Here is a 15,054-nt window from a genome sequence, read left to right on the forward strand (position 1 = left end):
TCCACCTTCCTGATTCACTGGCGTTGGTCATGTGACGCGACTGCTGAAAAATGGCACGGACTTCCGCCTTGTATCACCTTTCATTAAAGAGTATAAAAGTATGAAAATACTGCAAATACTGATGCAAATACTGATGCAAATACTGCCCATTGTGTAGTTATGATTGTCTTTAGGCTTGCCATCCTTCCACTTGCAAGTGGTAAGTGATATGCGCTGGGATCACACACACAGCGGCTCAGTCCCAAATCACTGCTTGTGTGCTCCACTCGCGCGCTCTGTGAGCTGCGCAGGGCCGGAGTGCACACCCTCCAGAGGGCACTCGCTGTTCAGGGCAGAGTGATTTGGAGCGCAGGATCCCTGCGGAGCCGAGCGTACCTGTGTATTGGTGTTGCTGTGTGCACACTAATCGTTTTAAAAACGTTAATCTGATGATCCTCTGATACAGTCTAATGTAAACCCCACCTTAGACCCCCACCTCTGTTCAGTGATGGCCGTTCCAGGTTGACACAAATGGCTTCTTTAACTCCTCGCTCATACCAACGATCCTCTCTGGCTAAAATGCGTACGTTGCAATCCTGAAATAAGTGTTCTTTGTTGTTAAGATGAAGATAGACAGCAGAGTCCTGGGCCCTGTACTACGAAGCGGGTTTTCTGGCTTACCAGGGTAACTTCGAGAGTAACTTGATCACGTGCAGCGTAACTTCCCGATTAACCCATACTACGAAAGTTGGCTATGTTCAAACCGAGGTATGCTGCCATGGCAACTTGCGCTGCATCTCAAACCTGCTCGTCTCAGGTTATGTTCTTGGTTAACCCGAGGTTTCTGATTAACCACACCCTTTTTAAACACCACCTCTCCACCGACACTTCCTCTAGAGACAATGCCAGCGTACCTGGATGACCCGTGCGATATCGGAGCGCAGATTAGAGATGGGATTTATGGCGCTTTGATGGGATCCGCATCTTTGTGATCCGTTCTTTGAAAAGAGCCATTCAAAAGACTGGCTCATTTGGCTCTTTTTAAATATTTATTCAGTTTTAAGAAGACAGCGTCTAAAGAAGCCAGATCCCTCTGCTTAGACAGTGACATCAATATTTCTGGACATACCTTTTATATAAAGCAACCTAGACTTACATTATTGTAACCCCTAAACGCTCATAAATAACCATTAAAAAACAATGAGGGCTTCAATGAATGTCCATGCAGAATGGCTTTTCTGTAAAAAAAAAAAAAGAACCCACTCAAGAACATAGTTACCAAGAACGCAAGAATATTTTATAGAAAAACACTTGTTTTACAAAAATATTTAAGTCTGAGATACAAAATAGATACAACTACAATAAATATAACACAAGAACTAGTTATCACACAAGAACATTTTAATAGAAAAAAACAAACTTTCTATATTAAAAATATTGAAATTGTAACAAAAATAGATACAACTAAACAGTCAGATAAATAGTTATAACAAGAACACAAGATTATTTTAATAGGAAAAAACAAACTATTAATGCAAAAAATATATTAGTATTAGAAAAATAGATACAACTAGACAAACAGATAAATAAATAAAATACACAAAAATAGAACAAACAAAATGACGATAGAATAAATTAAATGAACGTCCGTGCAAAGTAGCTTTCCCACAATATTATCATTAATATCACACAACAACATTATAAACTATATACAAAACAATTTGAACTATTAGGCAAACAGATAAATCTCTCGTCTTCTTCCGCTTTATCCGGGACCGGGTCGCGGAGGCAGCAGTCTAAGCAGGGAAGCCCAAACTTACCTTTCCCCAGACACCTCGGCCAGCTCCTCGGGAAGAACACCGAGGCGTTCCCAGGCCAGCTGAGAGACATAGTCCCTCCAGCATGTCCTGGGTCTTCCCCGGGGCCTCCTCCCGAGGGGACATGCCTGGAACACCTCCCGAGGGAGGCGTCCAGGAGGCATCCGAAAAAGATGCCCGAGCCACCTCAGCTGATTCCTCTCGATGTGGAGCAGCAGCGGCTCTACTCCGAGCTCCTCCCGAGTGACTGTGCTTCTCACCCTATCTCTAAGGGAGCGCCCAGCCACCCTGCGAAGGAAACTCATTTCGGCCGCTTGTATCCACGATCTTGTCCTTTCGGTCATTACCCAAAGCTCATGACCATAGGTGAGAGTCGGAACGTAGATCGACCAGTAAATTGAGAGCTTCGCCTTCTGGCTCAGCTCCTTCTTCACCACGACGGACCGGTAAAGCGACCGCATCACTGTGGAGGCTGCACTGATCCGCCTGTCGATCTCACGCTCCATCCTTCCCTCACTCGTGAACAAGATCCCGAGATACTTAAACTCCTCCACTTGAGGCAGAACTTCTCCACCAACGTGGAGAGGGCAAGCCACCCTTTTCCGGTCGAGAACCATGGCCTCGGACTTGGAGGTGCTGATTCTCATCCCAGCCGCTTCACACTAGACTGCAAACCGCCCCAGTGCATGCTGAAGGTCCTGGTTTGAAGAAGCCAACAGGACAACATCATCCGCAAAAAGCAGAGATGAAATCCTGTGGTTCCCAAACAGGATTCCTTCTGGCCCCTGGCTGCACCTAGAAATTCTGTCCATAAAAATTATGAACAGAACCGGTGACAAAGGGCAGCCCTGCCGGAGTCCAACATGCACTGGGAACAGGTCTGACTTACTGCCGACAATGCGAACCAGACTCCTGCTCCGTTCATACAGGGACCGGACAGCCCTTAGCAAAGAGCCCCGAACCCCATACTCCCGAAGCACCCCCCACAGAATACTACGGGGGACACGGTCGAATGCCTTCTCCAGATCCACAAAGCACATGTGGACTGGTTGGGCAAACTCCCATGAACCTTCGAGCACCCTATGAAGGGTATAGAGCTGGTCCAGTGTTCCGCGACCAGGACGAAAACCGCATTGTTCCTCCTGGATCCGAGGTTCGACTATTGGTCGAATTCTCCTCTCCAGTACCCTGGAGTAAACCTTCCCTGGGAGGCTGAGAAGTGTGATTCCCCTATAATTGGAGCACACTCTCCGGTCCCCTTTCTTAAAAAGAGGGACCACCACCCCAGTCTGCCACTCCAGAGGCACTGTCCCTGACTGCCACGCGATGTTGCAGAGGCGTGTCAACCAAGACAGCCCCACAACATCCAGAGACTTGAGATACTCAGGGCAGATCTCATCCACCCCCGGTGCCTTGCCACCGAGGAGCTTGCAAACCACCTCAGTGACTTCGGCTTGGGTAATGGACGAGTCCACCTCTGAGTCATCAGCCTCAGTCTCCTCAGTGGAGGACATGACGGTAGGATTGAGGAGATCCTCAAAGTATTCCTTCCACCGCCCGACAATGTCCCCAGTCGAGGTCAACAGCTCCCCACCCGCACTGTAAACAGTGTTGGCAGAGTACTGCTTCCCCCTCCTGAGGCGCCGGACAGTTTGCCAGAATTTCTTCGAGGCCGACCGATAGTCCTTCTCCATGGCCTCCCCGAACTCCTCCCAGTTCCGAGTTTTTGCCTCCGCAACTGCCCGAGCTGCGGCACGCCTGGCCTGCCGATACCCGTCAGCTGCCTCGGGAGTCCTGGAGGTTAACATGGCCCGATAGGACTCCTTCTTCAGCTTGACGGCATCCCTTACTTCTGGTGTCCACCACCGGGTTCGGGGATTGCCGCCACGACAGGCCCCGGAGACCTTGCGGCCACAGCTCTGAACAGCTGCGTCCACAATGGAGGTAGAGAACATGGTCCACTCAGACTCAATGTCCCCCGCCTCCCTCGGAAGCTGGGAAAAGCTCTCCCGGAGGTGGTAGTTAAAGACCTCCCCAACAGAGTGCTCAGCCAGACGTTCCCAGCAGACCCTCACCATACGTTTGGGCCTGCCAGGTCTGTCCAGCTTCCTCCTCCGCCAGCGGATCCAACTCACCACCAGGTGGTGATCAGTTGACAGCTCAGCCCCTCTCTTCACCCGAGTGTCCAAGACATAGGGCCGGAGATCAGATGAAACGACTACAACGTCGATCATCGACCTCCGACCTAAGGTGTCCTGGTGCCACATGCACTTATGGACACCCCTATGCTCGAACATGGTGTTCGTTATGGACAAACCGTGACTAGCACAGAAGTCCAATAACAAAACACCACTCGGGTTCAGATCGGGGAGGCCGTTCCTCCCAACCACGCCCCTCCAGGTGTCACTGTCATCGCCCACGTGAGCATTGAAGTCCCCCAGTAGCACAATGGAGTCCCCAGTCTGAGCACTCCTCAGTACCTCTCCCAGGGACTCCAAGAAGGCCGGATACTCTATACTGCTATTTGGGCCGTAGGCACAAACAACAGCAAGAGCCCTCTCCCCAATCCGAAGGCACAGAGAGGCGACCCTCTCGTTCACTGGGGTAAACTCCAAGACATGACGGCTGAGCTGGGGAGCTATAAGCAAGCCCACACCAGCCCGCCGCTGCTCACCACGGGCGACTCCAGAGAAGTGGAGAGTCCAGCCCCTCTCGAGGACCTGGGTTCCAGAGCCCAAGCTGTACGTGGAGGTGAGCCCGACTATCTCTAGCCGGTACCTCTCAACCTCCCGCACAAGCTCAGGCTCTTTCCCCCCCAGCGAAGTGACATTCCATGTCCCAACAGCCAGCCGCTGTGTCCGGGGATCAGGTCGTCGAGGCCACTGCCTTCGACTGCCACCCAATCCACATTGCACCAGTCCCCTACTGCTACCTCTGGGTGGTGAACCCACAGGAGGTCGGGCCCACGTCACCTCTTCGGGCTGAGCCCGGCCGGGCCCCATGGGCAAAGGCCCGGCCACCAAGCGCTCGCATACGAGCCCCAACCCCAGGCCTGGCTCCAGGGTGGGGCCCCGGCTGCGTCATCCCGGGCGACGTCACGGTCCTCAGATTTTTCTCCATAGGGGTTTGGGTGAACTGCTCTTAGTCTGGCCTGTCACCTAGGACCTGTCTGCCTTGGGAAACCCTGACAGGGGCATAATGCCCCCGACAACATAGCTCCTAGGATCATTCAAGCACACAAATCCCTCCACCACAATAAGGTGGCAGTTCTAGGAAGGGACAGATAAAACTTGAATAAATAAAAGGCAAATGAATGCTTGCTTGCACGCGCACACACACCCCATTATGAATGATGTTTTTATGTTTCATTTTCACCTGTTGCCAGGTGCGTTTGGCACTGCTGTTGCCTCTGAAATGTTCACAGGACATACACCAACTTAGTCAAAGGGACTGAACAGTCAGTCATCCTAATTCATGTGACTCTGTGCACATATCAGCTTAAGTAGGCTACTCCATGAATTTACCATACCAAATTTTATTCAGGACTTTTCGGACATTAAACAAGCTATATATGACTGGGGCCACGTCGAAGGACCATTTTCTGTGACTTGTGATTGATCATGAAGCTTTCTCTCATCCTATACTTCTGTTCTGGAACATGTAGAAGGGAGAATGTACTTACGCATTTACCCGATCGGCAATTCGTTGCAAACATGCTTGCCGCTCCTTATTGGCAGCCGCTGTGTTAGATTTTGCTCTTAATGTTGTTTTGAACTCCTTGTAGCTTTGCATTATGACAGCGCATTCTTCCTCCGTGAAGTACGGCGACCATGTCATTGTGAACAGTGGTGATTTGCGCTGATAACCTTCATAACTGGCGTCATAGTACCGTTTAACCCCAAACAAGATAACCAGGTTTTGTCAACCCCAGGGGTGATAGCGTTCCGGCGCCGCGCCGGATTTCCGGCACGCCGTGGCTGGGGGAAAAAAAAAAATCTAGTTCGCCCATTGTCCTGTGTCATTCTGAGATGCGCAGATAGACAGTAAAGGGAATTCCGAATTCCCTTTACTGTCTATCTGCGCATCTCAGAATGACACAGGACAATGGGCGAACTAGATTTTTTTTTTCCCCAGCCACGGCGCGCCGGAAATCCGGCGCGGCGCGCCGGAACGCTATCACCCCTGCAACCCTGGTTTAGCGGGGGAACCCTGGGTTACTTCTGAGTAGGTTAACCTCCGTTCGTAGTACAGGGTCCAGGCCTGAGGAACTGGCTCTCCTGTGTTGGGCCATGCACCTGTGAAGCGGTTGTTTTGTTTCCCCAATATACGAGTCCATGCATTCCTCACTGTACTGAATTGCATACAATGTGTTGTCCTGTTTGTGTCTGGCTATTCTGTCCTTAGGGTGGACCAGTTTCTGCTTCAGGGTGTTACTGGGTCTGAAATGTACCGGAATGTTGTGTTTGTAGAAGATCCTCCTGAGTTTCTCAGATAGGCCAGAAATGTAGGGAATGACAATGTTCTTGCGTTTGTTCCTGTTATCATCCTTGTCCGTTAAGTTCCTTTTTCTGCTCTTGAAGAAAGCCCAGTTGGGATACCCACAGTTCTGAAGTGCTTTCTTGATGTGATTTTGCTCCTGCTCTTTCCCCTCTACCGTTGTAGGAATGTTCTGAGCCCTGTGTTGCAAGGTCCTAATGACCCCCAATTTGTGTTCTGAAACTGGTCCACCCTAAGGACAGAATAGCCAGACACAAACAGGACAACGCAGTGTATGCAATTCAGTGCAGTGAGGAATGCACGGACTCGTATATTGGGGAAACAAAACTACCGCTTCACAGGCGCATGGCTCTTCATCTATTTCTGTGAGGATTGAGACTGAAGCTGGAACCATCTGTTCAGATGTCTGTCTGATATCTACGTATTTATCTACCCTGTCATTACAGCCTGCTCTTCTTCATTACTGACTAATGCTGCGGAGAAAAACCTCATGACGCTGTAATCTCTGTATACGGAAACCTTTATCATATTTCATAGTAATTATGGAGTCATATGTTGCTTTAAAAGGCTGAACTCTTCTGTCTGTCTCTCTACCTGGTAGTGAGTTAAACCGAGATCACGCAGGAGGGTCGTAGCCTTCTACATTCTGAAATTCAGTTGAATTAAAGGAGCATTAGGTTTAGGTCTGTAATGGTTAAGTAGGTGGAGTTCAACAACATCAGAATGTTTTTTTCCTCCTTAAAGGAGATACATAGAACCTTTATTTTTAAATAAATTTCGAGTGGATAGTAGCTCTACCCTTGACTCTTGTATGATGCATAAATGGGAATAAAATATATATTTTTGAGAGTAAAAATCGACCACAAAGTTGTGATTGGAGCTGCCCCGCTGAGCCAGCCAGCCCTGAGTGCGTGATGTCACAGCGGGAACCGGTTTTGAGGCCTTTTACAGCTATAGACCAAAGTCATATAAATAAAAATTTATGGTGAAAGTAAGAAATACCGTTACTGACTCGCTCAACTAAGACTGATTTGACTTCATTGATTGTGGGTTGACTCTCATTAAAACAGGATGGTTCATCTGTAAAACAGTCCTTCTGCCCCTCGGACCTGCTTGATCCATCCTGGTGCCCTGTGTCTGGTCGGAGTTTTATCGCACCGCTCCTGTGATGGACAGCCCCATGAGGACAGTTGAGGGTTATACCTGTTAAAACTGTTAATATTATAGTCAGGCTGTCTGTTGTTGCCCAAATGAGAATGGGTTCCCTTTTGAGTCTGGTTCCTCTCGAGGTTTCTTCCTCATGTCATCTGAGGGAGTTTTTCCTTGCCACCGTCGCCACAGGCTTGCTCATTGGGGATAGATTAGGGATAAAATTAGCTCATGTTTTAAGTCGTTCAAATTCTGTAAAGCTGCTTTGCGACAATGTTTATTGTTAAAAGCGCTATACAAATAAACTTGATTTGATTTGATGGGTGTTATAACTTATGCAACATGTACATGCATGCATTTTCACTGATAAAAGGTAAAAGGCTCATTAAATAATCAGATGAACTGAGACAATCACATTCTGAAGCAAATTAAATAATCTCATACCGCTAACTTAAACACACAATACAAGTTACATGGATTAATCTAAATGCAGGGAAACGGTGTGTTTTGTGTCCAAATGAGAGTCGGAGCTTACCCGTCTGTGTTCTCGCTTCTTGAAGGCCGATCTTGTGGCCGATTGTTTTGAAACAATCTGACTTTCAGTTGTTCGTTCATTTCTCCGTTCATTTGCTTCTTCCACGTAAGGGCGAGATGGCAGTAATATCCAGTTTAGAAATCAGACGGCTGCTCCACTCATTCTCCATTTTCTCCATTACTGAGTACTCCGCCATTACTGCTCAGCTCAGGCAATTACTAAAACCCGGGACGGAATGGGATGTCACCGGTTTTAGCAACAACTGCGGGGAGGTCACTGCCCGAGCGATATGTCACATCCCATTCCATCCTGGGTTTTAGCAACAACCTTCGGCTCACTCTGGGAGGACTGGTGCAACTGAACTCACTTAAAATAAATAAATAAATATTTTCCTTTTTTTCTTTAATTGTTGGGACTGCACCCTCTTTCAATCCGGGCTTATAGCCAACGCTCCTCAACAGATCAGAAGTCTTCTACGAGTCTTCAGTAAAATGTGCAGAGCAGAAGAGAGACCACTTCGTAGGCACCCAATGTGCCCATGAACTTCTCGCAAAACTTTGCAGTTTGAACATTCTTGTACCATGAATGCAGTGTAAATCCACCTTCTGTCGTGTTGCTGGCGGGTGCAGCAACACATCTACGTGGCATGGCGATAAATTAGCTCAAAATGGAGGATCGGAGTTGCAGTCAGCTCTGTGGTTTAGTATAGCGGAAATAGTGATGAGACTGATAGACTTCCTGCTGTAACGTTACGGACGTCAAGGTCATTCACTCAGACCACTACCTACTGTATATAAATCACTTTAATCGTAAAAATTACTATATTAGATTTATTGTTAACGCTTAAAACTATTCCTGTGCCATTCTTGCGGTCTCAAGGCATTTATAAATGAAAGTGAGGCCATGGTTCTGCATATATGCTTTAAGCCGAACCATAACTTTTTGTTCTGTTCTGTTTCAGATCTCCATGATGAGTGTGATTTAAGTCCCAACTGTCTAAGCAGCAGGAGATGAAGCTGTGTTCTCTACTTGGTCACGTGAAACTCAGTCTGCTGTTCAAGGCCAGTGTGCACGGTTTCAACGCTACAGCCTTCCACCAGAAGTGTGATCATCAGGGCCCCACTGTTACTGTAGCATATAATAACTCAGGCTACATTTTTGGAGGGTACACCAGTAAAGATTACACTCAGACGTATCAGTACATCGCAGATAACAATGCTTTCCTGTTTAGCTTCAAAGCGAGTGAGGTTGATGAAGCTCCTCTGCCTGTGGTGAGCACAAACGCAAACCAGTTGTTGCATGATGGAAACACTGGGCCTCATTATGTCTCCATGGTTTTTCTGTACAATAACACTGCTACTGTCCAAAGCAATCCAGGCACCTATAATTTTAACCCAGTGGAGATGCATGGCAATGACCTCCAGCTGAGCGAGTGTGAGGTGTACCGAGTGGAAGGTGAGGTTTTTTCAGTTAAAGTATGAGATTAAAGCCCAGGTTATTCTCATGAAGACAGTGTTAGTGTTTGTGTCCCTGCAGGGTTGGATAAACTCATGGAGAAACCATGGAGAAACATCAACTGGAGTTTGGAGTAAGAAAAACTCAAACACAGTATAAATCTTCTTCAGAATTAAAGTTATTGTAGGTGCTTTTTCCACCAGCTTAATCTGAAACTCTTCTGTGGTTTCCACCATGAAGGAACTGGTTCTGCTGGACTAGAACCAAGGAAGTGATGTCATAAACTGTTTAGAAATGTGACTGGGTTGTTGTCATAACCTCCCCAAAATAACCCTCACAGCTAAAGAACTAAAAGTAAAGGTCCACCCTCAATGACTCACATATTGAATTGTGCTCTTCAGAAGTTTCCACACATCCAACATGAACTTCTTTCATTGGTCTATTTTCACTTTGGCTAATGCTTTCGTACGTTACCCACAATACCGCTGGGCTACGTGTTAGTGCTGGTGGTGCAGTGGGATTTAGAACTCTCTTTAACTCGACTTAAACAGTGGCCCTTTAGTCCTCATCCGTGCGTTCTGTTCTGTTCACCCAAGCTTCAGCTTTCACACTAATACCACCGTCAACACCATCACACTCATCATCACCATCATACATCACCATCTACTCAAGTCGCGTCTCCGCTGTAACTCGGTGTCGCGTATCTGTGTTACATTCTGGAACTTTGCTCAACGTCTCCACTACTACTTCTCTGGATTTCCCATTCAGATGATGCTGCTGGAAAATGAAAAATAAGTGAGCAAAGGTGTTTTGGTTCCAGTAGTGGAAGCTGAGCATCATCACTTCTCACAAACATTATCATTTTTTTAATGTTATTTTTCTTTCTGTTGTAACTGCAGTTGCAATAATAATGTTCCTGTGTGATATCATCAACTCACAGACATCATGAAAATACAACACCGGCCAACAAATTATCATCAGAATCACAAAACACATCACAGATATTTCAGTGTAAACATGATGAACGTGTTTCATGGTGGAGTTTAACGCTAATAACCCTGTGTAGGAAGAGGACGTCTCTGATGAAAGCGATCGCGGGCTGGACTACGAGTACGGCTTCGGTGCAGAAAGCTCGTGTGTTGCTTGTCGGTGCTGTGGGAGCAGGTAAATCCAGCTTCTTTAACTCCGTTAACTCCGTGTTTAAAGGCCATGTGAGCTTTCAGGCCAACACGGGCATCGCCGGCACCAGCCCCACCAAACAGGTAATTCACTAGTTTTACAGAAAAATGATTTTTTTAAGGGGCGGCACGGTGGTGTAGTGGTTAGCGCTGTCACCTCACAGCAAGAAGGTCCGGGTTCAAGCCCCGTGGCCGGCGAGGGCCTTTCTGTGTGGAGTTTGCATGTTCTCCCCGTGTCCGCGTGGGTTTCCTCCGGGTGCTCCGGTTTCCCCCACAGTCCAAAGACATGCAGGTTAGGTTAACTGGTGACTCTAAATTGAGCGTAGGTGTGAATGTGAGTGTGAATGGTTGTCTGTGTCTATGTGTCAGCCCTGTGATGACCTGGCGACTTGTCCAGGGTGTACCCCGCCTTTCGCCCGTAGTCAGCTGGGATAGGCTCCAGCTTGCCTGCGACCCTGTAGAACAGGATAAAGCGGCTAGAGATAATGAGATGAGATGAGATGATTTTTTTAATAGAATAATTTTTGATTAAAAAGTTCTGTATTAGGACTCGAGCGTTAATATAAAGCTGTGATCTGCAGATATGTTCAGTATGATGTTTGATGGTGTGTGTGTGTGTAGTTCCGTGTGTACCCTGTTCAGGTGGGCAGTGAGACGTTGCCCATCAGACTGTGTGACACTGTGGGACTGGAAGAGGGACTTAACGCTGGACTGGATATCGACGACTTCACCAACATTTTAAAGGGTCACATTCAGGACAAATACCAGGTGGAGATAAAAACCTAAACTCTTCTCCTCAGTGTTAATGCATGGACATTGGACCACTTTGATATCTGAAGAGCAAAGACCTGTGAAACTAAACATACATGAGTTTGTAGTTGGCATGGATTAAAATTTTGGTCCCATGGGTGTGTAAACTTTTGTGCGTGATGCTATATTTATGTGCAATCCACTGGTTTCATGTTCTAGACCCTCAGAAGCTCTTTAGCTACACCACTGATCCTGTGCTGAACCTCGTGTACAGATGCAGTCAGTTTACACACACAGACACGACTGTGATGGTCAGTTTGGGCTTTCAGTGGTTCTCTGAACTGATCGTTTTCTGGGGCAGAATGATTACAACCCACATCTTTAATAATAAAAAAAATTTAATTTGGGTTTTCTGAAATCAACACTTGGTCAAAATTATACATACAGCCATCTAAAATTAGGTTAAATCTCCCTGAGCGAGTTTCTCTTCAGCAGACGCTTCTGTTCGCCACCGACAAGCTTCTGTCAGAGTTCTGGTTGGATATTTGTCTTCTCTTCTCAGCAGAATTGATGGAGCTCAGATAAATGTGTGCATGTCCTCGAACAGACCCGACTTTTAATCACAGTCCACATATTTTCGACAGGGTTGAGATCAGGACTCGTTTAAGCTGAATGTTAGCCTTCTTTATCCTCCACAACCAGCTCTGATGTGTGTTTGGGATCATGAGATGGTCCTTCATGATTCCATCCTCTTTGTTTAATGCATCAGTTCCTCTGGCAGCAGAACAGTCCCAGAGCTTTAAAGCTGGTACAGTGTTCCTCTGTCTCTCTGGTCATTGTGGCCAAACAACTCAATCTTTGTCTCATCTGACCATAAAACCTTCTTCCGGAAAGCATTTTCTTGTCCATGTGTTCAACTGTAAACTTTACTCGAGCTTGAAGGTATAGATTCTGGAGCAGGAGCTTCTTTCTTGGGCAGCAGCCCCTCAGTCCATGATGATGTAAAACTCCCCTGACTGTAGAGTGTTCCAGAAGCTTCCAGTTCATAGGCAGGTCTGTGCCTTGGTGGTTCCTGGGTTGTCCTTGACCATCTGAACCAGTTTCCTCTCAGTTGATGGGGACAGTTTGGATCTTCTTCCAGCAAAGTGGCTCCACCTCCCAATAACTTGTACTTTACATAATTTCTTTGAACTGATGATGTTGGAATCTGCAGATGTTTAGAAATGGCTCCAAGAGACATTCCTGAGTGTAAATCTATGATCCTGTTTCTCAGATCTGCACTGAGCTCCTGGGATTTTCCAACTGTACTGTGTGTTGGTCAATCCAGTGAACGTCAATCAAACCCTTTTTATGTTGGGCACAGAGACGCTTCCAGCTGCAGTCAATCATCATCACTAACAGGAAGTTAAGAGGCCTTGGACTTGGAGAGTTAAAAGATGTTTTGGAAATTTCAGCTCCACTGAATTAATCGTGTAATTGAGGATGTATAATTTTGATGCTGTGTTGATTTCAGAAAACCCAAAATAAATTCAAACTTGTGCATCAAATTCTTGTTTTTTTTCTATTAAAGATTAATGCTGTACAATCAAATTACCATCACGTACGTGTGTGTGTGTGTGTGTATAAACACCTTACTGCAAGTGTAAACCCTGTATTTTGGTACATTCGTGTCGTTATGTTGATAGCTGATAAAATCATGAGTTTTATACTTTTTTTGCCCTCTGTGTCTCTCTCTTTCTCTCTAGTTTAACCCAGTGATGCCTCTCCGATCGGATTCTCTTTATTTTTATGAAAAGCCGACTTTGAAGGACAAGATCCACACCGTGGTGTATGTGCTGGACGCCTGCAAGATCAAACTTCTGTCGGAAAAGATGATCAAGAAACTGGCTGCTCTCCGCACAAAAGCCATGCGAATGGGTAACACACACACACACACACTCACACACACACACACACACACAGAGTACCTTTTTCAGTAACATGACAAGCTATGTGTTTTTGTTTTATTAATTTGAATAGAGAGAATAAAGAGAGACCGGTGAGGGAAAGACTGTTTATAGCTGCTATAATGTCAGTGACAACAGGAACTCACTCATTTCACTATAAACGGATAAAAAGTATGATGCTCGTTAATAAACAGAAATGTAAATTGATATGGGTATAAGAAGAATAAAACACTTGGGGACGTACTGTTCGAGGAAAATAATCAGCGTTGGGGTGGTAACTCCCCTTCATCACCCCCAACCCAAAATCACTCAGTGTTTCACAGCAACACACTGCGTTTATTATTTACTGAAATATCCCACTTTAGAACTTCAGAACCCAGCAGTGTTAATGCAACCTAGACATGCAAACAGTGCACTGTCACAAATCACAAAGTGGTGTGTGTGTGTGTGTGTGTGTGTGTGTGTGTGTGCGCGCGCGCTACAGGAATACCACAGATGGTTCTGCTGACGAAGGTGGACGAAGCGTGTCCTTATGTTGGAGAGGATCTGAAACACATCTATCAGAGCCATTACATCTACAGGATGGTGAGAGTTCTCTGCTCAAAGTCAGATTTGGAGAATGGAAGCTTTAATTTGGCTTTTTTTTAAATAAAATCACTGCTTGGAGCATTTTTGTGAGGATGATTGGCACCTGAGATGTACATACTGTATTTATAACCAGTCCTAGGTAGGATCAGCTTATTAACTAGCTTAGCTTATTGTTTAGAAGGAAAAAACCTACTGTAAATGAGGATTGATTTCTCTTTTATTTTTAAACTAAACACAGCGAGCTAGCATAAAAGAGCATGACAGGGTGATATGGCAAAAACATTAGCTATCTTTCCTGTGGAAATTATTTCTGAGGTTATTTAGCTCGTGTTTGTTTATCAAATGAACAGTCTGGACATAACGAGCTCATCTAATTTTTTCAGAGAATAATGACTCACTAATGGTCCTTCAAGTAATGTAGGAACTGACCTTTCCAGCCTGTAATGTGTGTGTGTGTGTGTAGATGAACGAGGTGAGTGTACAGCTGGGTGTTTCTCTCAACACTGTGGTTCCAGTGAAGAACTACAGTAAAGAGCTCGAGCTGGACCTTCACACTGACATCCTGCTCCTCAGCGCCGTGCTGCAGATCATCAGAACCACTGAGGCGTTCTTCGACGACCTCAGATGTTAGACTCCATCGTTATCCTGTTAAACCTGCTTCGGGCTGAAACCTGCACGTCACTGTTGTTTAAATCACATTTATTCACTATTTGTACTTCTGCTGAGTAAAGCTGACATAAACGCATTGGGCTGATTGAAATAAATATCAGTTTCAAATGTAAATCCTGGAAATAAATATCATGTTTTTGAAATGAATCGCTGCTCAGTTCACTGTATTTTTCAAACACTTTTTGGACTGGAAGATATTTATTTATCGGAGAGTTTGGCAATTCTAATAAACACAACACACTATAAAACATGCATACAGTTGTGCTCAAAATAATAGCAGTCTTTAAAAAGGCGAGTAAATGTCAAAATTCTTCAAATAAATTGTACTTTAATGAACACAAATGCATTGGGCATACTGCACATTCTATTTCAAAGCAAGAAAATTGGAAAAAGTAATTACATTTCATAATATTTCACAGAAAGTCAAGAAATGTAATGTTCAAAAAAATAGCAGTGTTGACATCTTTCTTTGGAAACTCAAAAATGTACCA

General features: G+C 45.7%; 1 protein-coding gene across 1 annotated transcript; it reads left to right on the plus strand.

Moving 5' to 3' along the window:
- The first annotated feature begins 3,359 nt into the window (after window positions 1–3,359).
- On the plus strand, window positions 3,360–14,677 carry LOC132886338 (interferon-induced protein 44-like). Its single transcript, XM_060920892.1, has 8 exons — window positions 3,360–3,374; window positions 8,964–9,432; window positions 9,514–9,565; window positions 10,499–10,694; window positions 11,232–11,378; window positions 13,106–13,277; window positions 13,791–13,891; window positions 14,358–14,677. Exons 1-8 carry the CDS (start codon window positions 3,360–3,362, stop codon window positions 14,523–14,525), a joined length of 1,320 nt encoding a protein of 439 aa, XP_060776875.1. The 3' UTR covers window positions 14,526–14,677.
- The last annotated feature ends 377 nt before the right edge of the window (window positions 14,678–15,054 follow it).

This window comes from Neoarius graeffei, chromosome 1 (assembly GCF_027579695.1).
Source record: "Neoarius graeffei isolate fNeoGra1 chromosome 1, fNeoGra1.pri, whole genome shotgun sequence".
NCBI lineage: Eukaryota > Metazoa > Chordata > Actinopteri > Siluriformes > Ariidae > Neoarius > Neoarius graeffei.

Coding starts and splice junctions, on each gene's coding strand:
- LOC132886338 (XM_060920892.1), top strand. Junction 10,695..11,231: donor GCACCAGCCCCACCAAACAG/GTAATTCACTAG, acceptor GTGTGTGTGTAG/TTCCGTGTGTACCCTGTTCA. Junction 13,892..14,357: donor GCCATTACATCTACAGGATG/GTGAGAGTTCTC, acceptor GTGTGTGTGTAG/ATGAACGAGGTGAGTGTACA.